Here is a 23,858-nt window from a genome sequence, read left to right on the forward strand (position 1 = left end):
CATCAATATTTATATACATGCATATACAGACACAATAGTAGTAGTAGTTGTTGTTATACTAATCATTGTTAAGCAACATTTTCCCTGTTAATAATGATTTCCCGAAATAAAACAATATTCTGTTATTCATATCCAATATATATTGTATATGTATATATATATATATATATATATATTATATATATATATATTATATATTATATATATATATATATATTTATGACTTCTGTGATAGGTCAGGGTGGGAGAGAATGCAAATATCTATTATGTAAATTTAAAGATGGGAGCAGACCCGACTATATGGTTACTCATCCTTGTAAGGGCGATGATCATCTCTACATCTCCAGCTACTCAAGACCCCATAATTACATTTAGTAGTTAATTGTGCATTCTACTCAGTATTAATATGATTACTGACAAGTTCTTTATATCACTAATATTATAACAGTTAGTTTACTATTGAAAACTTAATTCCTATAATAATAATAATAATAATAATAATAATAAATAATAATAATAATAATAATAATAATAAATAATAATTAATCTCCTTCCAAGACAGATGTCAAGGGAAAAATAGACGTTACGGGTTAGATGTGCTTCTGACGAGGCTTCTTGCCCAGGGAAATGTAGCCTATTGGTTTTACTTGCACGATTTTAAATATAATTTTTGCGAAAGGTTTTCACTTTGTAAATACGTAGTACTTATAAAGCAACCAACGCTTTGAGGAGTTACATTATTACTGCCTACGAGGTTCTTCCTCACCTGGCATCAAAAGTGATATCGAAATCAAAGGAATGAAATCATCTTTAACAGAATTCACGATAAAATCCCTACGTTGGTTAAAAAGAATAACAACAAAATCAAATTTTACAATTCTTCCCGTAACATAACGACAAAGAAAAAGTTTCACAGAAAATGTTAAATGATGGATGAGGAAACGATGAGATCGTAAGAATGTCACTCGGAGAGGAGAAATCATTGAAGAGGATGAAATAGTCTGCAAATGTGAACTTCTATCGACAGCAGCGGGTTTCCTCATTTCCGGTCACCGGGGAAGATTCCGCTGCGGACGTTCGTCTGTTTATCTTCCTCAGGGACAATGTCACCCCTCTGCAGATCATAAAAAGATGTGATTATAGGCCTAGTGACTCTTAAGGAAAACGGGCATATGTGTAAACATGCGGACTTACACTAGAAGAAAACAAAAAGTCCTCTAGAAATGCTACTTTCTACTTTTCCTAGTTGCATAGGGTGCCTCCGCATTGCAGCATAACATATCATAAAGATGTCAAGTAACAAGTTGCGTACCAACACATCATACACAAGTTGAATGCAAGTTGCTAGGCCTAACCAGAGCCTTATACGATTATCCAGCATCTGGCAACGATTGGTTTTCCACTTACAGTCACTGACTTGTTTTCAAACTGTCTATGATATGTAAGTAAGAAGTTTCCAACTTGTCTTGACGACATGTTCCACTGTAGCGCGGACACACCCTTAGAAGTAGTACTACTCATTACCAGGAGCAATTCCATAAACTGGCATAGCGTTCACAGAGACACTAAAGCTAAAATATCAATAAGGCATGATTCCACTCACAGCAGCGTTATTGCCAGGAACGTATTTATTCCAGCAGAGAGGAAATTGAAGGTTCCAGGTCGGGTGCTGTTGGTAGCTGTGTACACCGCCTTGTACATTGGAGCAGAAGCAAATTCGATTAGACTTTCCAGCGTCGCCATGACTGCGTACACTTTACCTGTAAAAGGGAAACAGAATGAATTAGATGCAGATTTTCTCATAAGTCTCTGTAGTCTGGATTCTGGACTGGAAAGCGTTTCAGTTGTTCCTCGTTTGAAGTCCAGATCAGGGTTGTGTTTTTATTACAGTTAGGCCTAAACTACTTTCAGCCCTCCCATTTCATCAAGACTTTAAAAGAGTTCTGAAGACTACTGGAAACTACAGTCTACTTATAGACCTAAAATCACCTACTCATGAATTGAAACCAACTACTATTTCAAATTTAGACTGATATCATTGGTAAATTTTGGAAAACAGTAACCTCTGAAAGGGCTTACCAACATCCTGTGGTCCAGCAAGCTTAGAAAGCAAAGATCGTATGGAAACTGGAGCCATATTCTTCAAGCTTGCAACCACTGCTCCTGAAATTGTGGAAAATAAATCGTAGAGTAATACTTGGAGATACATTGTGGTGGTTCCAACTCAAAGGGCAATGAATTGATTATGACAGAGACCTATCTCCATAGGAGGAAATATAAACGGATGTACAGTTAAAGGAGTGAAAAGGGTTGCAGGTATAGGAACTGAAGGGATGGTTCAAGGAAACTCAAGTAATATCTGTTCATATCCCAATTTGAAAATGTATCTGTCCAGATGAACCAATCACATTCCAGTTAGTGATTCAGCTATACAGATGAAGCAATCACATTCCAGTTAGTAGCTTAGCTTTCAAGATGGACCAATCACATTCCAGTTAGTGACTCAGCTATCCAGATGGACCAATCACATTCCAGTTAGTGACTTAGCTATACAGGTGAATCATTATCATTCCATTTAGTGACAGCTATCCAGATGAACCAATCACATTCCAGTTGGTGACTTAGCTTTCCAGATGGACCAATCACATTCCAGTTAGTGGCTTAGCTATCCAGATGGACCAATCACATTCCAGTTAGTGATTCAGCTATCCAGATGAACCAATCACATTCCAGTTAGTGACTCAGCTATCCAGATGGACCAATCACATTCCAGTGAGTGACTTAGCTATACAGGTGAATCATTATCATTCAATTTAGTGACAGCTATCCAGATGAACCAATCACATTCCAGTTAGTGGCTTAGCTTTCCAGATGGACCAATCACATTCCAGTTAGTGGCTTAGCTATCCAGATGGACCAATCGCATTCCAGTTAGTGACTTACCTGTCCAAATGAGCCATTCGTCCTTCGGCTTGTTGACGAGGCCGTACATGAAATTACTGGTCGTTCTCGAAACTCCGCCCACAAATCCCATCCATCCGTCGGGCATTCCTACGACCACGCTCAGCACAGGAATGATCACAATCATTGCTATGATAGATAAATGAAGAAACAAAGAATAAATAACTAGACAGATGAATAATTAAATATATATGTACTTAAACGAATGATTAAATTAACAGAAAATTAATAGGTAGATGAATTAAGATACAAAGATAAATTAACAAATAGAAAAATAAATAAATAAATATACAAATAAATAAATAAAGGCCTATCGTGGTCACCTATGCCTTGGAACTTTCAATGTGAACTAAGCTAATTAAGGAACTGAAGACATAAAATCATAGAAAGCAGTGATTTAGCTTATAGATGAATAGAGTGTCTCAATGCCATAAAGCAAAAGAAACGAGAGAGAGAGAGAGAGAGAGAGAGAGAGAGAGAGAGAGAGAGAGAGAGAGAGAGAGGTTTTGGATTATTGTTTTAATGTCTGGTGAAAAGGGTTAAAATCAACCATATCACCCGGAAGAGAGAAAGACTTTCTAACCTGCCTCCTGATAATAATAATTAATAATAATAATAATAATAATAATAATAAATAATAATAATAATAATAATAATAACTAAATGAATAAAAAAAATAAAAAAACTGAATGAGCTTATAATAATAAAAAATGAATTAACAGATAGATTATCAAAACAGTAAAAAAAGTATTTATTTTTTTCCATCACAAATAATAATAATAATAATAATAATAATAATAATAATAATAATAATAAAGTATGCTTAGAGACAGTCTGCTTCTCCTAAATACAATATAATAATAATAATAATAATAATAATAATAATAATAATAATAATAATAATAATAATAATAATAATGGAAGGAGGGGATATAAAACACCAAGAGATGAAGGACACGATTAGGAAAGAATATATGCAAAGACTCAAGGCGATACTCAAGTCAAAACTCAACGCCAGAAATATGATAAAAGCCATAAACACATGGCAGTGCCAGTAATCAGATACAGCGCAGGAATAGTAGAATGGACGAAGGCAGAACTCTGCAGTATAGATCAGAAAACCAGGAAACATATGACAATACACAAAGCACTACACCCAAGAGCAAATACGGACAGACTATACATAACACGAAAGGAAGGAGGGAGAGGACTACTAAGTATAGAGGACTGCGCCAACATCGAGAACAGAGTACTGGGCCAATATCTGAAAACCAGTGAAGACGAGTGGCTAAAAGGGAGCCAAGAAGTGCATGGAAGAAGGACTAATAAAAGTAGACGAAGACCCAGAAATATACAGACAGGATAATGACAGACAGAACAGAGGACTGGCACAACAAACCAATGCACGGACAATACATGAGACAGACTAAAGAACTAGCCAGCGATGACACATGACAATGGTTACAGAGGGGAGAGCTAAAGAAGGAAACTGAAGGAATGATAACAGCGGCACAAGATCAGGCCCTAAGAACCAGATATGTTCAAAGAACGATAGACGGAAATAACATCTCTCCCATATGTAGGAAGTGCAATACGAAAATGAAACCATAAACCACATAGCAAGCGAATGCCTGGCACTTGCACAGAACCAGTACAAAAAGAGGCATGATTCAGTGGCAAAAGCCCTCCACTGGAGCCTGTGCAAGAAACATCAGCTACCTTGCAGTAATAAGTGGTACCGAGCACCAACCTGAGGGAGTGATAGAAACGATCAGGCAAAGATCCCTCTGGGGACTATGGTATCAGAACGGATAGGGTGATACTGTTCAAACAGACCAGGACGTGACGTTGATTGACAAAGTCAAGAAGAAAGTATCACTCATTTGATGTCGCAATACCATGGGACACCAGAGTTGAAGAGAAAGAGAAGGAAAAAAAATGGATAAGTATCAAGATCTGAAAATAGAAATAAGAAGGATATGGGATATGCCAGTGGAAATCGTACCCATAATCATAGGAGCACTAGGCACGATCCCAGATCCCTGAAAAGGAATCTAGAAAAACTAGAGGCTGAAGTAGCTCCAGGACTCATGCAGAAGAGTGTGATCCTAGAAACGGCACACATAGTAAGAAAAGTGATGGACTCCTAAGGAGGCAGGATGCAACCTGGAACCCCACACTATAAATACCACCCAGTCGAATTGGAGGACTGTAATAGAGCAAAAAAAAAAAAAAAAAAAAAAGGAAAAAAAAAAAAACAATAATAGCTTACTCAGAGAACTCATACGGATGCAAAAGTACTCCAGTGGCTGTACTCTGTGTGTGACCAGCCAAGGGCCAGTTTAGTGTACAGGTACCGGAAGCCCCCTTCACCTGTAAGATGGTTAAAACATTAATTATAAGTGAAAAATAAAAAAAATAAAAATTTAAAAAAGACATTAAGTTCTCAAATAGCTGACCGGGGGAATTTGAAGAATGTCAGTGAATATACTTATATGGGGATTTTCAGAACATCTGTGGCATGAATTTGAAATGAATACTTTGGATTAACAAAAAAATTAAAATAAAAAAAATAAATAAAAATTAAAAGAAATTAAATCCTCAGATAGCTGACCGGGAGAATTTGAAGATTGTCAGTGAATACATATATAGATTTCTTAACATCTATGGCATGAATTTTAATGAATACTTAAAATAAATGAATACTTTGTAGTAAAAAAAAAAATAGAAAAAATAAAAATAAAAGAAATTAAGTTCGCAGATAGCTGATCAGGGGAATTTGAAGATTGTCAGTGAATATATATATATAGATAATATTATATATATATATATATATATTTATATATAGATATATATAAGCTATATATATATGTATATAATATATATAGATGAATATATATATAGATATATATATACCTATATATATATATATATATATATATATATAGATTTACTAATATATTATATATATTACATGGGAAACCGCCATGTATTTCATACGGTAAGCGTGGACACGAAACGGAAGGCAGACCTCCACACCCATTTCATACACAGGCTCTCTCTCTCTCTCTATTCTAACAATCACCCCACATCTCTCTCTCTCTCTCTCTCTCTCTCTCTCTCTCTCTCTCCACCTCTTTCTCTCCATTCTAACAGGTAATGAAAATGAGAGAGTTGCATCATAACATAACGTTTATTTACAATAACAACTAAGTCGGTTAACTAAGTAATCCAGTCTTACAGACTAACTTAAAACAACTCATTGTCAAGTCACCCAAAAGGTCACACCTTTCCCTGGGAACTCTGTCCCACAGAAATCCAGAACCATCTGTACAAAGATACAGAAAACACATTCTGGTAAGTACACACAAGTTCAAAGACAAAGTTATTAAAATGGAACATCTTACAAGATATCAAACAAGCCACCCCTTTGGCTAAAGTAAAGGTAACACTTACCCATTCCCAACCGGGCACTAAACACTATGTCAAAAAACTCCCCCCGGCGAATGCCACGGCATCTTTGCCTATGACTCGAAGCCCTCTGTCAAAATCCCTCCCATAGGCTTGGGTATGAACGCTTTTAACAGAAAGAGGCGCACACGCACATACGAACACACAGTTCGCTAGCGCCTCGCGGTTCTAGCTGCATCTAGTTTCACAAAGGCACTTTGGGAAGAGTTCATAAACTGTCGTACATTGACTCGACGAACTAAGCACTTTTATCTCACGCCATCCCCTAGCAACTCATTGATCAGCTACCCTCAGGTCGTTACTCTGCCCTGTCCTCCACATTCCACAGGTTACAGAGAATGCACGAACAATATATAATTAATCAAAACCCTATGTCTTACAGATTGCTCGGCCTCGCACCTATATGCTAGCTCCCGCCTAGCAGAATTGCTTATATAATATAAAACATTGGCCGGCTTAAAACAAAATAAGTAAAACTGCACGTCTCTGGCATTATAAAATAAAGTCTTATCACGCTTTAATCTCCCAATAACCCAAGACGCATTTTCTCCCATATTTTCTGCATTAGGATTCTTGAATATCCCTCTTCGCTTGTCTGCAAGTAGCTGCACAGACAGCAACAGGCTATAGCAGGCTGTAGCAACTGTAGGAAGACGGAATGCCTCCCTCATCGTAGAAGACTCTCACGGCTTCTTGTAGATCCCCAAAAACACGCTGTAGAATTCTCTCGAACACCCACGTGGAAATACTTGTAATCACCATGGACAACATGGCAGCAACCTCTCTTCACGGCTGGTGGACGTCTTGCTGGTGTCGGTGAACTTTTGGGCGTTAGTATGTCAGTCAGGTCTTTGGTCAATCTAAGAAAATTAACCCAAACATACTACTTCTATCAAACAACGATCTCAAAAAGGTCAGAAATACTAACTGAACGTCTCCCAATTAACTCCCTTAAATATGACTACTAAAATGATAAGTCATTATCACAACTCTCTAAGAAAAAGAAACATCAAGTTCTCCAAACTCGCACATCAGCACACACACACAACTCGGAAATCACAGCAACTCCACGGAATTCTGCACTCACATTTCGAACTCGAATGTGCTCACAAGAAAAAAAAAGAAAAAATTCGTAACAAGCCCAAGAAGAAAAGAATACGTAATACCCAGCGTAACACCCAGACCCAAAAAATTCTCTCTAGTTGATATTTAAACAACCCACAAAATCAGTAAAAATCTCCAACTTTTAACAGCAAAAACCCCTTTACTGCTCAATAATTAATCACAATGAGACTTAATGTCAAACTCCCATTTCGTAAATAGCAACCCTCGAAAAATTACACCTCCCGGTAAAATCAAATCTCCCGTCCAAAAAAGAAATGTTATTTAAGCTCAATCCCCAAATCATATCTCTCATAGGAAAAAAAAGGAAGAAAAATAATAATAAAAAAAAATAATCACAAGTAGATTCCCCAATCACAAAAAATACATAATACATGTATAATATGCATAACTCCCGCGTTTTCCCCAAGAAATGCTCCATGTAAAGTTATGGAATTTGCCAGAAAGCAAACTCTCATACATGCGCTTTCGTGAAATGCTATAGCTAACATTTCCAGATATTGCAAAAAATTCTGATCTGTCACCATCAGAAGAAAAGAATCAGCACACGGCTCATCACATCGCTTGTCAGCAGAAAAATCACCTGCGGACGCATGCTCAAACAACAGCACAAAAATTGTCTAGTCAGACACGTAAGTTTGGAAACTCATGATTCTCAAGAAAAAAAGGTCTAACTGACACATTTCACAGAATTAACTCCAGGATATGACTAATGTGTTCAAAAATTTGTCTCGAAGACTTATTCTCTCAACATGACTTTTCCCCAAATTATATTTCTCCAAGAATAACACACTTTGTGAAACATGAAAAATGCACACACATCTCCAAAAAAACCGTTATGGAAGTAATGCCACTTCTCTCTAAATAGACACGAAATCAAAAAAAAGAGAACCTCAGAAATCTTCTCTTGACTCGAAAAAACTCCATAACCACAAAAAAAAGGTCACCCGCCCAAGATTAATTCCAACTCCATTATGAGACACCATATCAATAATAACACCCACTCCGGTTAAAAATAAAAATATTTCCTCCATTTGGTTAATAACCAACCCCCCTTATATTATTCTCTTATTTCTCTAATAGCCACATGTCAGTAGAACACCACTCCAGGAATAGAGAATAATCACCTCTATTTCGGCAAATACAAAATATTTACCTCTATTTCCACAATAACTCCATGTGGAACAAAACAAGGCTCCAAAAATATATATCTCCAAAAAATGTGCACTCAAGGCATCTAACTCACACACTCCCAAATATTGCCCCATAATCTCCAAATATGTGTCTCCATTTGCAACAAAGATGGCTGCAAAATAATTGAACTAAACATAGCTCATACCACATTAGCAAATATCAAAAATGGCCAAAAATATATATCTCCCATATATTATATCTCAAATATAACTCCAAAATAATATATACCTCCAATTATCTCTCCAAAATATAATATTATCTCAATTATAACTCAATTATAACCTCCAATTATAACTCCAATTCTCCAGAGAATGAACTCAATGTTATAGTAAAAAAACTATAAAACTCACTCCGTTTAGCATAACTGCTAAAAAAGGGCAAAAACTCGGCAAATAAAACTGTCTAGAAAATTCTAGAAAAAATCACCAATGTGCCACAAGTCATTGTAACAGAATTCCAACTCACAGTGTCTAAGCAAAGACTTCCCCATATGCACTACGACATAAGCCACTAGAAAACTTAACCAAGTTTCCTATCTCTCACAAAGTTGTCACAAATACAACAAGGGTATTATGCAAGAAAACTCACAATTTCTGGAACACAAATATCCAGAGAAAAAACTGTAGTGCCATTACGTATGCATTCAAAACATGCAAGAAATTCTCCCATATATTACTCTATAGGCATCAAATACTAAAACACGAACACGTTTCCCGAACAATGACTCTAAGTCATGAACTGAGATAATATTCACACTAACTGGCAGAGAAAAAACAAAAAAACAAATTCAAATTCCACCCATGGTAAAAAAAAACTTGTGTCAGCGATGGCTAATTTTCAAAAAAGGAGAAAAGAAAATCATCGGCACCATTAACTATCTCCCGTAACTCACTAGATGTCAAGCAATTATCTGCTGAACTCATAAAAAAAAGAAAAAAAACTAAAACAATGTGTTAGTTCTTCCCATAATCACAAAAGATTTCACCTCCCTTGACAGCATTAAAACACCCACGTATTAGTATAAAAAAAAATCAGTATCAGAAATATCATTATCACAAAATCACCAAAAAAAATTGCTATCATCAAAATCATCAGTTATCAGTACAAAATTAACACCAAAGTTAATGCTTGTCCATTCTCCAAAAATTCAGCAAAAAACTCAGCAAAATTCAGCAAAATTCCACACAATTCACCAAGATTCAGCCAGATTCATCAAGATTCAGCAAAACTCATCCCCGTGAATCACTGAAAATATTCTCCAAAGTTACAAAAACTGAACAAATAATTAACACAAGACTTCTCCCATTAATTCATTGTAATAATTATCCCTGAATAATTATCTGTAATAATTATCAAATAATCTCCCATGAAATATCTCAAATCTCTCGTAAAACAATTCTCCCGTAATGATAATTATACTTAGGCAAACCTCCCGTAACACATCTCAAGTATAACAATTATTAATAATAATAATAATAACTCTCCACAGCAATAATTCTCTTGTAAGGGTGAAATTCAAATAGCATACAACAGTATTGCTGAATCCTATGACATACAATTTCTCCAGCATGCAACACCATGACATAACACCATTGCCACACAACACAGATACAACACCAATCATCGGCATTTCAAAGTAATTTCTCCAACACAATAAAAAAAAATAATCTGTGTATCCCCCTTATATTTGTGTCTTTCAAGGCACAAAGAAACATATAACACATCCCGTGCATGTTAACTACTTTTCCCCTCATTTTCGGAAAAGAAAAATCTCTTTATTTCCTTTTCTCTTCATCCAAGGGAGAGAAAAAAAAATCTCTTTTCTTAAAAAAAAGACTCTACGGGCATTTCACTTCATCAACTTATCAATCAGCTGATGTCTTAGCATTCAATGTCAAGGCCAAATCCATCTCCCAACACAAAGAGAAAAAAAAATTTCTCCCCCCCCTGAGAACAACCCCTCAGTCGAGCGGCAGAACACTCCCCCGAGCCATTTGCAGCATACCTCCCCCCATCTCGCAATACCCCTCCCCTGCACTATCTCACGAGTGAGGCTAGTGGTACCCATGCAACTACCCTCCCAAGGGATGCCCGTACACCCTCGCAATGCAAGGCGCCTCTCTGCAGAAATATGCTGAGCCCTTAAAATTGTGGCCGCTCTGTGTCACTAAGCCAAATCTGCTTGTATAAGCACAGTTCCCATGCATAGAAAAATACACTCCTATGTTTTAAACAAAGACGAATGCATACGTCTATTATAAACACGTGCAAATAAAGAAAACACTTCACTATGGGGAAGAAAAATTGTTTTTGACCTCTTGAACCAATCCCATAACCCTGAAATATTTAAACAAAAACCCACTCCTTTTTGATAAACAATAGTTCTTTAACACTCACCACTCCATAATGGGAAAAAAGAACTCGAAATTCTTCGTAAAAACGCGGTAGTGATATAACAACGACCGCCGCACAGGTATCTCGGAACACTCGTCATTGCACAAGCAAAAGTCACACTGGGTGCGCTCACTGCTTCAGGCTGACTCCCTGGGAAAAATGCTGAGTCCCATAAAAATCCTTCCCTCCCTTTAGCACAGTTAATCAGACAGACATTTTCTCATTTTTCCACTAAGTAACTGAAAACTAACAGTTTAACGATTTTCCACAATCCCACAAAGCTTTGTCGTTCGAAAACTATCGCTAAGTCACGGCCCCTTTTTATTTTTCTAACTGGCCACTCATATCTCTTCATTGGCGTTCCTAGGCACAAAAAAGCAAGAAAACTTTCTATATCCCCTCTTTAACCGTCTGCCACCACTATTACATGGGAAAACCGCCATGTATTTCATACGGTAAGCGTGGACACGAAACGGAAGCCAGACCTCCACACCCATTTGTTTCATACACAGGCTCTCTCTCTCTCTCTATTCTAACAATCACCCCACATGCTCCTCTCTCTCTCTCCTTTCTAACACTTCACCCACATCTCTCTCTCTCTCCTCTCGTCTCTCTCTCTCTCTCTCTCTCTCTCTCTCCACCTCTTTCTCTCCATTCTAACAGGTATGAAAATGAGAGAGTTGCATCATAACATAACGTTTATTTACAATAACAACTAAGTCGGTTAACTAGTAATCCATCTTACAGACTAACTTAAAACAACTCATTGTCAAGTCACCCAAAAGGTCACACCTTTCCCTGGGAACTCTGTCCCACAGAATCCAGAACCATCTGTACAAAGATACAGAACACATTCTGGTAAGTACACACACAAGTTCAAAGACAAAGTTATTAAAATGGAACATCTTACAAGATATCAAAACAAGCCACCCCTTTGGCTAAAGTAAGGTTAACACTTACCCATTCCCGCATAGTTTCCCAACCGGGCACTAACTACATGTCAAAAAACTCCCCCCGGCGAATGCCACGGCATCTTTGCCTATGACTCGAAGCCCTCTGTCAAAATCCCTCCCATAGGCTTGGGTATGAACGCTTTAACAGAAAGAGGCGCACACGCACATACGAACACACAGTTCGCTAGCGCCTCGCGGTTCTAGCTGCATCTAGTTTCACAAAGGCACTTTGGGAAGAGTTCATAAACTGTCGTACATTGACTCGACGAACTAAGCACTTTTATCTCACGCCATCCCCTAGCAACTCATTGATCAGCTACCCTCAGGTCGTTACTCTGCCCTGTCCTCCACATTCCACAGGTTACAGAGAATGCACGAACAATATATAATTAATCAAACCCTATGTCTTACATATATATAATATATATATATATATATATATATATATATATATATTATATATATATATATATATATATATATATATATATATATATATATATATGGGATTTCTGAAAATTTGTGGCATGTATTTTAATGAACACTTTGGACTTTATTTATTTTTTTTTAAAAGCGATAACGTATGTGGTAAGGTTTTTTCAATGTTTATTGAAAAATTATTTTGGGGGTTAATAAGTCTAAATCAATATATTTGGACGAGATGAAAACCTTATTTGCTTTGCGAGTTGAAGATACTTTCCAATCATGGAATGGCAAAAGGAAAATTGCACACATTAGTTATACGTATATATAAAAAAAATCCTTATCCATATGAACTTAAACGCCAAATTTGCGAAAAATGTCTTTCCAAGAAGCCTCTGTGGTAGTAATTGCTCGATTTTAAACATTTATATTTCAATCACGAAATACTGGAAGGAACTAATAATAAAAATAAAAAAATAGAAACTCAAACCTTACCAGAAACCGGTAGCGAATCGAAGAGCATGGCCATTATGAGAAGCAGGATGTGCAATGTTGCTCTGTTAGGTCTAGCCTTGACCGTGACTGCTACGGCGTCCGTTATCTGGGTGACGTCACAGACTGATCTAGATTCCACCTGTTGGTGTAGAAGGTTTATCGAAGCAAGCTCATTACTATATGCACTGCAAGATGGTGTTACGCTGGCGCGGTTTCTGGCAAAATGTGAGACGTCTTGGCGGCAAACTCTGCATGAAGTAGCCGATATGCTAGCGGCAAATAAGAGTAGTCCACTGTAATTTTGATACCATAGGAAAATGCTGGCTACTTGGTGGAAAGTTAGGAAGCAAGCTCATTATTATGCACTGCAAGATGGTGTCGCGCGGGCGCGGTTTCTGACAAAATGTGAGACATCTTGGCGGCAAACTCTGCACGAAGTAGCCGATATACTAGTGGCAAACAAGAGCAGTCCGCGTGACTTCAATTTTGCAACCATAGGAAAATGCTGGCTACTTGGTGGAAAGTTTGGCTGAGTCAAGTTGCTGGGAGTTGTCGAGATAAATGTTATTTTGCCAATCTTTACTGAGTAAGAACCCGTGTGGCGAAGGAATAGATTAATGTAACAAGAATATAAAATATTTGAGAATGGAATTTGCTGTTTCTGTGATTATTTGTTGCAAGTCATTATATCATGAAAATTGACAGGAAATACAGTATTTGTATGTGGACGTTTTATGACTGGTAGATATTAAAACATTTAACATTACTAAACCATAACCAAATTTTTTTCACTTATATAACCCCTTTGCTTTGCAGAGAAACATTCTGACAATTACAAATAAATCTTTCTAACCTCTGACTACTTTGTTTTGTGTGGAAACATTCTGACCGTTACCAACATAAGGTATTATAGATGCTCTTGTCTACCTACTACAAGAAAATAAAATGGCTTTTTTACAAAATCTCTTGATCTGTCAAGACATTCTGACAACTGCAAACAATGTTCTTCTACTTCAGATCCTTCTGACAACTACAGACAATATTTTACTACCTCAGGTCCTTCTGACAACTACATACAATACTTTTCTACTTTAGATTCCTCTGACAACTACAAACAATACTTTTCTACTTCAGATTCTCTGACAACTGCAACCAATACTTTTCTACTTCAGATGTTTCTGACCACTGCAAACACTACTGTTCTAACTCAGATCCTACTTTTCCACCTCAGATTCTTTAGTCTGAAAGGAGACATTCAAACCACGACAAACAAAGCCCCCTAACCTCGATTCTCATGCCTATACGAAAAACTACTCATAACCATTATAAACTAAACCAATCCTCACCTCAGACTCTCTCGCCTTGATGGGAGGGATCTTGACCACCACGTAGATAATCGTCAGTAAGTATATAGCTATGCTGAGTCCAAAGGCTCCCACGTAGCCACCAGAATCCAGGAGTGGCCCCACGATGGCGTTGCCCACGGGGCTTCCGAGGTAGTAGGCAGAGTCTAGGAATCCCATTCTCAAAGTCCTTTGACCTGTCAAGGAAAGAAAGGAGGTTATTAGAAGGAAAGGAAAGAAGTTATTAGAAGTATTTGCAAATTCTTGAGGTATGTTACTTTACGCATGGTAGGTACCTTAATTGTCTTCATTTTTGAAGATCGAGAAATGATGGTTTTTTTTAACAGAAAAACGAGAAATAACGAAACTTCGTCACTTTATTGGTCTCAGGTCTCATTGTGGTCCATTAATCCGTTGAAAATTTATTTACACAGTTTTTTTCTATTTATTTATTTATTTATTTTTTTTGCGGGATTTGGCTGGTGGCCCATGATCTTGGAAATATATTAATTCTTATTAAATGGTGCAGCTAACATACCGTTGCAGAGTACGAGAGAGAGTTATCAACTACTATGAATATTAAAACGCAGAAGTTGGTAAAGCAAAAAAAAACAAGGTTAAGTATATATACAGAGAGAGAGAGAGAGAGAGAGAGAGAGAGAGAGAGAGAGAGAGAGTTATTGATAATAAAATTTAATATAAAACGCAGAAAAGAAGAGGTGAAACAAGAGAAGAAAAATACAGAAACACAGTTATGTGCAGAGAGAGAGAGAGAGAGAGAGAGAGACTCGATCATCAAACCGACGTGATTTGGATGAGTCTGCCAGGTGTGCGAAGCACAACATGAGCAGAGCCATGACTCCGCCCCCAAGTGAGTACGGCACCGATGAGATCATCATAGTCTCGAGGCCACCGGACGAAATTCGGCTGTTGATGAGATGGACCATCGCCTCCAGCATCAGCCCCGTCAGGCACATGATCAAGGGGCGCTTCCGTCCCCAGCGGTCACCCCAGGCTCCCAGGAACAAGGTGAAGATGACCTAAAAAAAAAAAAAAGATAAAAAACAATTTGAAGGATGGGCTACCGATGATCAATCGTGAATAGCATGTGTATGTATATCCGTAAGACATTGCATATAATTCTCCAAGAAACGGCAAGACGGAATTCGATGAAATTTTGTAGGTTTGTTATCAAGGGACCATCTCGACATGATTAACTTTTGGTAGGAAGTGACTTAAAAATAAATTTGTTGTGTCAGTAAGACATTGCAGTATTTCTCAAGAACGGCAGGACGGAATTCGGTGAAATTTTGTAGGTTTATTTATCAATGGGTCGACCATCTCGACATGATTAACATTTGGTCGAAAGTGACTTAAAAATCCATTTGTTGTGTCCGTTAGATATTGCAGTATTTTACAAGAACGGCAAGACGGAATTCGATGGAATTCAGTAGGTTTATTTATTAAGGGACCATCTCGACGTGATTAACTTTTGGTCGAAAGAGACTCAAAAATCAATTTGTTGTAACGAAAACTATGTCAACTTTGAGTCTATTTCTCTCAAAAGTTAATCCTCTAAAAGCAATCAAGTTTCTTCAAAATCAGTTCACTCATTCTTAAAGTGTGTTCTTGAGGTATTCTGTGGATAGAAAATAAAAGAATTCGGAAAACTGTGATGCAAGAAAGAAAATTTTCAGAGGATGAAACGAACCTCAGAAAAAAAATTAAGAAAAAGATAGAAAAACTTGTGTAGGATCAGAGAAAAATTAAAATGAAACTTATTCAAACATCAAAAACGTGTTAATAAAATTCATTAAAAAAGAAAGCTCCAAAAATTGTGAACAGAATTTAAATAAAATGTCAAGAACTTCAGCATAGAAATTTGAAGAAAGAAAAAAAAAACCGATAACATAATACTGCAATATAGAAAGAAAAGGATAAATAGAAGAAAAATGACGCTAGCTTCAGAAATAAATGAAGGGAGTAGATAAACAACAACTACAACAACAATAATAATAGTAATATTTATTACTATTATTATCATTATTCGGGAGATGGACCCTAAAATCAAACCCAAAGCGAAAATAAATATCTGCAAAAAACGAAACTTACGAACAAATCAAGGAATAACAATAATAGGAGACAAGCATGAGGGCTGTCAACCACAGATATAAGGAGGACGGACACCACAAAGATCAGCCTCCTAGCTCCCAGCCGAGGATGTCTGGCAGCTCCAGACGAAAGCTCGCTTTTAAGAGAGAGAGAGAGAGAGAGAGAGAGAGAGAGAGAGAGAGAGAGAGAGAGAATCGTTAATGACTTTGATGACTATGGTATCATAGTTTATCTGTAAAATTCAAATATATACACCTATTTTGACCCTGTATTTGACCATGACCTCTATAGGCGTTCTACTAGCCTGTTTAAGTAGCAAGGAAAAAGCCGCTATTCGCACTAATTAGAGTGGAATATCTACAAGTGTAACGCTGCTGAAGTAGCCATTACTTTGAATAAATTAATAATAATAATAATAATAATAATAATAATAATAATAATAATAATAATAATAATAATAATTATAATAGTAATAATAAAAAATACAATGCGCCACTGGTGGAATACAATACTTACAAGCTCTGGAATAAGACTAGCAGAGGTTAATATCAGGAGAGGGATCTTCCAGGGCGACTCACTATCTCCACTACTCTTCGTAGTAGCCATGATTCCATGACAAAAGTACTACAGAAGATGGGATGCCGGGTACCAACTCAAGAAAAGAGGCAACAAAATCAACCATCTGATGTTCATGGACGACATCAAGCTGTATGGTAAGAGCATCAAGGAAATAGATACCCTAATCCAGACTGTAAGGATTGTATCTGGGGACATCAGGATGGAGTTTGGAATAGAAAAATGCGTCCTTAGTCAACATACAAAAAGGTCACAGTACGAGAACTGAAGGGATAAAGCTACCAGATGGGAGCAACATCAAACACATAGATGACAGATACAAATACCTGGGAATAATGGAAGGAGGGGATATAAACACCAAGAGATGAAGGACACGAATCAGGAAAGAATATATGCAGAGACTCAAGGCGATACTCAAGTCAAAACTCAACGCCGGAAATATGATAAAAGCCATAAACACATGGGCAAGTAATCAGATACAGCGCAGGAATAGTGGAATGGACGAAGGCAGAACTCCGCACCATAGATCAGAAAACTAGGAAACATATGACAATACACGAAGCACTACACCCAAGAGCAAATACGGACAGACTATACATAACACGAAAGGAAGGAGAGGAGGACTACTAAGTAACGAGGACTGCGTCAACATCGAGAACAGATGCACTGGGGCAATATCTGAAAACCAGTGAAGACGAGTGGCTAAAGAGTGCATGGGAAGAAGGACTAATAAAAGTAGACGAAGACCCAGAAATATACAGAGATAGGAGAATGACAGACAGAAACAGAGGACTGGCACAACAAACCAATGCACGGACAATACATGAGACAGACTAAAGAACTAGCCAGCGATGACACATGGCAATGGCTACAGAGGGAGAGCTCAAGAAGGAAACTGAAGGAATTGGATAACAGCGGCACAAGATCAAGGCCCTAAGAACCAGATAGGTTCAAAGAACGATGGACGGAAATAACATCTCTCCCATATGTATCGGAAAGTGCAACTACGAACATGAAACCATAAACCTCATAGCCATCCCGATTCGAATGCCCGGCCCTTACACAGAATCAGTACAAAAAGAGGCCTGATTCAGTGGCAAAAGCCCTCCACTGGAGCTGTGCAAGAAACATCAGCTACCTGCAGTAATAAGTGGTACGAGCACCAACCTGAGGGAGTGATAGAAAACGATCATGCAAAGAATCCTCCTGGGACTATGGTATCAGAACGGATAGGGCGTGATACGTGCAAATAGACCAGACGTGACGTTGATTGACAAAGTCAAGAAGAAAGTATCACTCATTGATGTCGCAATACCATGGGACACCAGAGTTGAAGAGAAAAGAGAGGAAAAAATGGATAAGTATCAAGATCTGAAAATAGAAATAAGAAGGATATGGGATATGCCAGTGGAAATCGTACCCATAAACATAGGAGCACTAGGCACGATCCCAAGATCCCTGAAAAGGAAGGTCTAGAAAAACTAGACGCTGAAGTAGCTCCAGGACTCATGCAGAAGAGTGATCCTAGAAACGGCGCACATAGTAAGAAAAGTGATGGACTCCTAAGGAGGCAGGATGCAACCCGGAACCCCACACTATAAATACCACCCAGTCGAATTGGATGACTGTTAAAAAAAAGGAAATATGACCTTTGTTAAAAAGAGGTCAAGCCTCTCACCTTGATACTGGTCTCGAAGATAGACCTCCACATCATGAACTCCGAGACGAGGTCCTGGACGGTTTCCTGGCGGTCTCTGTACTTGTTCAGGTCACTGCAGACGCTCTCGTCATAGTTGAGGTTTACCTGAAGTGATAAAAAAAAATAGTCTCATTAAATATTCAATATTTTATCTATTGATTCAGGAGTGATGAAATAAGAAATAGTAGTCTTTTGAATATTTAGATCACTCATATTTTAATTTATGTTTGTTGGTATGAGGTTATCAGTTTTTTTTTGTTTCTTCATTTAGTTGTTATTATTATTATTATTATTATTATTATTATTATATTATTATTATTATTATTATTATTTATTTATTTATTTATTTATGTTGGCTCTATCACAGTCCGTCCTCCAATTCGACTGGGTGGTATTTATAGTGTGGGGTTCTGGGTTGCATCCTGCTCCTTAGGAGTCCATCACTTTTCTTACTATGTGCGCCGTTTCTAGGATCACACTCTTCTGCATGAGTCCTGGAGCTACTTCAGCCTCTAGTTTTTTCTAGATTCCTTTTCAGTGATCTTGGGATCGTCCCTAGTGCTCCTATATTATGGGGTACGATTTTCCACTGGCATATCCCATATCCTTCTTATTTCTATTTTCAGATCTTGATACTTATCCATTTTTTTTCCCTCTCTTTCTCTTCAAACTCTGGTGTCCCATGGTATTGCGACATCGTGAGTGATACTTTCTTCTTGACTTTGCCAATCAACGTCACGTCTGGTCAATTTGCACGTATCACCCTATCCGTTCTGATAACATAGTCCCAGAGGATCTTTGCCTGATCGTTTTCTATCACTCCCTCAGGTTGGTGCTCGTACCACTTATTACTGCAAGGTAGCTGATGTTTCTTGCACAGGCTCCAGTGGAGGGCTTTTGCCACTGAATCAGGCCTCTTTTTGTACTGATTCTGTGTAAGTGTCGGGTATTCGCTTGCTATGTGGTTTATGGTTTCATTTTTCGTATTGCACTTCCTACATATGGGAAGATGATTGTTTTTTCCGTCTATCGTTCTTTGAACATATCTGGTTCTTAGGGTGCCTGATCTTGTGCCGCTGTTATCATTCCTTCAGTTTCCTTCTTTAGCTCTCCCCTCTGTAGCCATTGCCATGTGTCATCGCTGGCTAGTTCTTTAGTCTGTCTCATGTATTGTCCGTGCATTGGTTTTGTTTGTGCCAGTCCTCTGTTTTCTGTCTGTCTTTCTCCTGTCTGTATATTTCTGGGTCTTCGTCTACTTTTATTAGTCCTTCTTCCCATGCACTCTTGAGCCACTCGTCTTCACTGGTTTTCAGATATTGCCCCAGTGCTCTGTTCTCGATGTTGACGCAGTCCTCTATACTTAGTAGTCCACCTCTCCCTCCTTCCTTTCGTGTTATGTATAGTCTGTCCGTATTTGCTCTTGGTGTAGTGCTTTGTGTATTGTCATATGTTTCCTGGTTTTCTGATCTATGGTGGCAGAGTTCTGCCTTCGTCCATTCCACTATTCCTGCGCTGTATCTGATTACTGGCACTGCCCATGTGTTTTATGGCTTTTATCATATTTCCGGCGTTGGGTTTTGACTTGAGTATCACCTTGAGTCTTTTGCATATATTCTTTACCTGATCGTGTCCTTTCATCTCTTGGTGTTTTATATCCCCTCCTGCCATTATTCCCAGGCATTTTTGTATCCTGTCTCATCTATGTGTTGATTTGTTTTGCTCCCATCTGTAGCTTTATCCCTTCAGTTCTTGTTACTTTGCTTTTTGTATGTTGACTAAGGCACATTTTTCTATTTCAAACTCCATCCTGATGTCCCCAGAAACAATCCGTACAGTCCTGGATTAGGGTATCTATTTCCTTGATGCTCTTACCATACAGCTTGATGTCGTCCATGAACATCAGATGGTTGATTCTGTTGCCTCTTTTCTTGAGTTGGTACCCGGAATCCATCTTCTGTAGTACTTTTGTCATGGGAATCATGGCTACTACGAAGAGTAGTGGGGGACAGTGAGTCGCCCTGGAAGATCCCTCTCCTGATATTAACCTCTGCTAGTCTTATTCCAGAGCTTGTAAGTATTGTATTCCAGTTGCGCATTGTATTTTTGAGGAAGCTGATGGTGTTTTCCTCTGCCCCATATATTTTCAGGCATTCTATTAGCCATGTGTGTGGTATCATGTCGAAGGCTTTCTTATAGTCTATCCATGCCATGCTTAGGTTGGTTTTCCTTCTCCTACTGTTCTTCATTACCATTTTGTCTATCAGGAGCTGTCTTTTGTGCCCCTACACTTCCTTCTGCAGCCTTCTGTTGGTGGGGGGATGGTGTTTTGTCTCCTCTAGGTAATTGTATAGCCTTTCACTGATGATACCTGTTAGTAACTTCCACATTATTGGTAGGCAGGTGATAGGCCTGTAGTTACTGGCTATATTTCCCTTACTCTTGTCTTTTTGTACTAAGGATGTTCTTCCTGATGTCATCCATATGGGTGGATGGATGATTTGAGATACAATGCTGGAGTTGTTCTGCTATTCGTGGGTGTAGGGCCTTGAAATTTTTTCAGCCAGTATCCATGGACTTTCATCGGGACTTGGGGCTTTCCAGTTTGGCATTTTTCTTTTAGTTGGTGTCTGACTGTGTCTGTCGTGATCTCTGTGAATCTTTCTTTTATTCTCCCTGTTTCTTCTTCCTTGACTTCCTGGAGCCATGTTGCATGTTTGTTGTGTATACCGGATTGCTCCATATGTTTTCCCAGAGTCTCTTACTTGGTTCGGCTTCAGGAATTTCTTGGTGGTTTGTCTTCCCCCTCTTAGTTGCTGTATAGTCTTTTTCTGGTTGGTTCGAATAGTTTGTTCTGTTGGTATCCCTTATTCCTGTTCTTGTACCGTTGGATCTTATGTGCTTTGCTTAAGCCTCTGTTTTACATCTTCTATTGTGTTGTTTAGTCCCCCTCTCTTGTACTTTGTATTTCTCGTTGAGTTCCTCCCTTGTTTTCTTGCTTCTTAGCCTTTTTTCTGCCATCTCCTTCAGTTTACTCAAGTCAGATCTCATCACCATGATTTGCTTTTCAACGGCGCCTTTTCCAAGGAGGTTGCTTGTTTTTGGTTTTCTGTTGGGTTGGTTGTGCCTGGTGGTGTTGTGTTGCGAATCCCCCATCATTTTCCGCTACTAATCTTGCTCCTGCCACATGCCCAAGTTATTTGTTTCTTTCTGTGATACTGGTGTGTGTATTATGCCCATTCTTATTATTATTATTATTATTATTATTATTTATATTATGATTATTATTATTATTATTATTATTTATTATTATTTTATTATTAAAAAAGTCTTTGTAATACGTTAATAATTTATCTACTACAGATTCACTTTACTATTATAAAACAATGAGCCTTTTTATGATTCTTTATCTAATTAATATTATTATTATTATTATTATTATTATTATTATTATTATTTATTATTATTATTATTATTATTATTATTATTAGGGAGGCCCTTCTCTGAGGGAATTAGTGTTGAAAATAATAGCTTTTTCTAATCCATTTAATTTGTATTACAACGTAAATACGGTAAGAACAGCTTATTATTATTATTATTATTATTATTATTATTATTATTATTATTATTTGATTATTATTATTATTATTATTATTATTACCTTACAAGCCTTGTCTATCATGAGATCTTGGGAAGCAATCCAGACGATCTGAGACGCGATGTTGTGAAGAAACAGGACAGGTTCGACTGAGATGCCCTGGACCCACCCAATCATTTGAGCACCTAGATTTCTCTCGCGCTGAGGATTTCCCTTCTCAGGGGCATTTTCTTGATGGTTCATGTCTGTTTGGTCTGGGGCATTCATGGGCGAAATGTTGGGTTGGTCTCTGTCATTCGTGGTCTTAATGTTGGGTTGGTCTCTGTCATTCATGGTCTAAAATTTCAGCTGGTCTCTGGCGTTCCTGGTCAAGAATGTCACCTTGGTCTCTGGTGTTTGTTGCCTTAACTGCCCAAGCTGGTCTCTGGTACTCCCTGTCAAAAAGTTTAGTTTCTTTTTGCCACTGGTTGTCAAGTGGTTCAGTTAAGTTTCTAACTTTTGCTGTCAAGTTCTTTGTGTGATTTCTGGTATTTGTGGTTAGTTTTCGGTTGAATTCTGGGTTTACGGTCACAATGTCCTGTTGTTTCTGGAGTTTACAGTTAAGTATCCTTCTTGGTTTCTGGAGTTTACGGTTAAATATCCTCTTGGTTTCCGGAGTTTACGATCAAATGTCCTAATGGTTTCTGGAGTTTTCAGTCACAATGGCCTGATGGTTTCTAGAGTTTATGGCCTAATGTCCTGTTGGTTTCTGGAGTTTATGGTCTAATGTCCTCTTGGTTTCTGGAGTTTTTGGTCACAATGTCCTGATGGTTTCTGGAGTTTACGGTTAAATATCCTCTTGGTTTCTGGAGTTTACGGTCACAATGTCCTCTTGGTTTCTGGAGTTTTTGGTTAAATGTCCTCTTCGTTTCTGGAGTTTTTGGTTAAATGTCTTCTTGGTTTCTGGAGTTTACGGTCACAATGTCCTCTTGGTTTCTGGAGTTTACAGTCACAATGTCCTCTTGGTTTCTGGAGTTTTCGGTTAAATGTCCTCTTGGTTTCTGGAGTTTACGGTCACAATGTCCTCTTGGTTTCTGGAGTTTTCGGTTAAATGTCCTCTTCGTTTCTGGAGTTTACGGATGTTCAGCTCAACTATTTCTAACGGATTTCACTCGAAACCTTCACTCTCACACACGCGCACTCGACGAGTCTACCAAACACACTGAAATCAACGAGAGAGAGAGAGAGAGAGAGAGAGAGAGAGAGAGAGAGAGAGAAAGCTTCAACAAGGGGACTGTGCTGATATGGGGAGCGCTATCGATGAACGGGTGCTATCTTCTGTATCGCCAGAAATAATCTGTTTCAATTTCCTATATACATTGAGACACTATCGGACCGACTTGAGACAGTCAAGGTTTAGGAGGTGAGATGACGTTTGCCGAGTTTCTCTCTCTCTCTCGTCTCTTGGTTCTGAAGTTGACAAAAAATTCTCTCTCTCTCTCTCTCTCTCTCTCTCATCTCTCTCCTCTGCTCTCTCTTGT

At 38.0% G+C, this 23,858-nt stretch overlaps 1 protein-coding gene and 1 long non-coding RNA gene across 2 annotated transcripts; both read right to left on the reverse strand.

Moving 5' to 3' along the window:
• Positions 1–560: 560 nt before the first annotated feature.
• Positions 561–23,577, reverse strand: LOC135213579 (probable peptidoglycan muropeptide transporter SLC46). Its single transcript, XM_064247578.1, has 10 exons — positions 22,402–23,577; positions 18,723–18,848; positions 15,162–15,396; positions 14,360–14,553; positions 13,014–13,152; positions 5,247–5,334; positions 2,944–3,104; positions 2,080–2,163; positions 1,604–1,760; positions 561–1,114 (listed from the first exon to the last, which is right to left on the reverse strand). The coding sequence occupies exons 1-10, from the start codon at positions 22,669–22,671 to the stop codon at positions 1,018–1,020; spliced, it is 1,551 nt and encodes a 516-aa protein (XP_064103648.1). The 5' UTR covers positions 22,672–23,577; the 3' UTR covers positions 561–1,017.
• On the reverse strand, positions 6,141–7,534 carry LOC135213580 (uncharacterized). The gene is made up of 2 exons (XR_010314171.1): positions 6,418–7,534; positions 6,141–6,289 (listed from the first exon to the last, which is right to left on the reverse strand). It is a non-coding gene; the product is annotated as an uncharacterized LOC135213580 (long non-coding RNA).
• Positions 23,578–23,858: the final 281 nt, after the last annotated feature.

This window comes from Macrobrachium nipponense, chromosome 43, assembly GCF_015104395.2.
Source record: "Macrobrachium nipponense isolate FS-2020 chromosome 43, ASM1510439v2, whole genome shotgun sequence".
In the NCBI taxonomy this organism is placed as follows: Eukaryota; Metazoa; Arthropoda; class Malacostraca; order Decapoda; family Palaemonidae; genus Macrobrachium; species Macrobrachium nipponense.

What these genes read in the sequence shown, in the direction of transcription:
- LOC135213579 (XM_064247578.1), bottom strand. Translation starts at nt 22,671, where the DNA reads ATGAATGACAGAGACCAACCCAACATTAAGACCACGAATGACAGAGAC. An exon ending in TCTTCGAGACCAGTATCAAG is followed by an intron (nt 15,397 to 18,722) that starts GTGAGAGGCTTG and finishes TTTTTTTTTTAG; the next exon opens with GTCATCTTCACCTTGTTCCT. An exon ending in CGATTCGCTACCGGTTTCTG is followed by an intron (nt 5,335 to 13,013) that starts GTAAGGTTTGAG and finishes ACCATCTTACAG; the next exon opens with GTGAAGGGGGCTTCCGGTAC.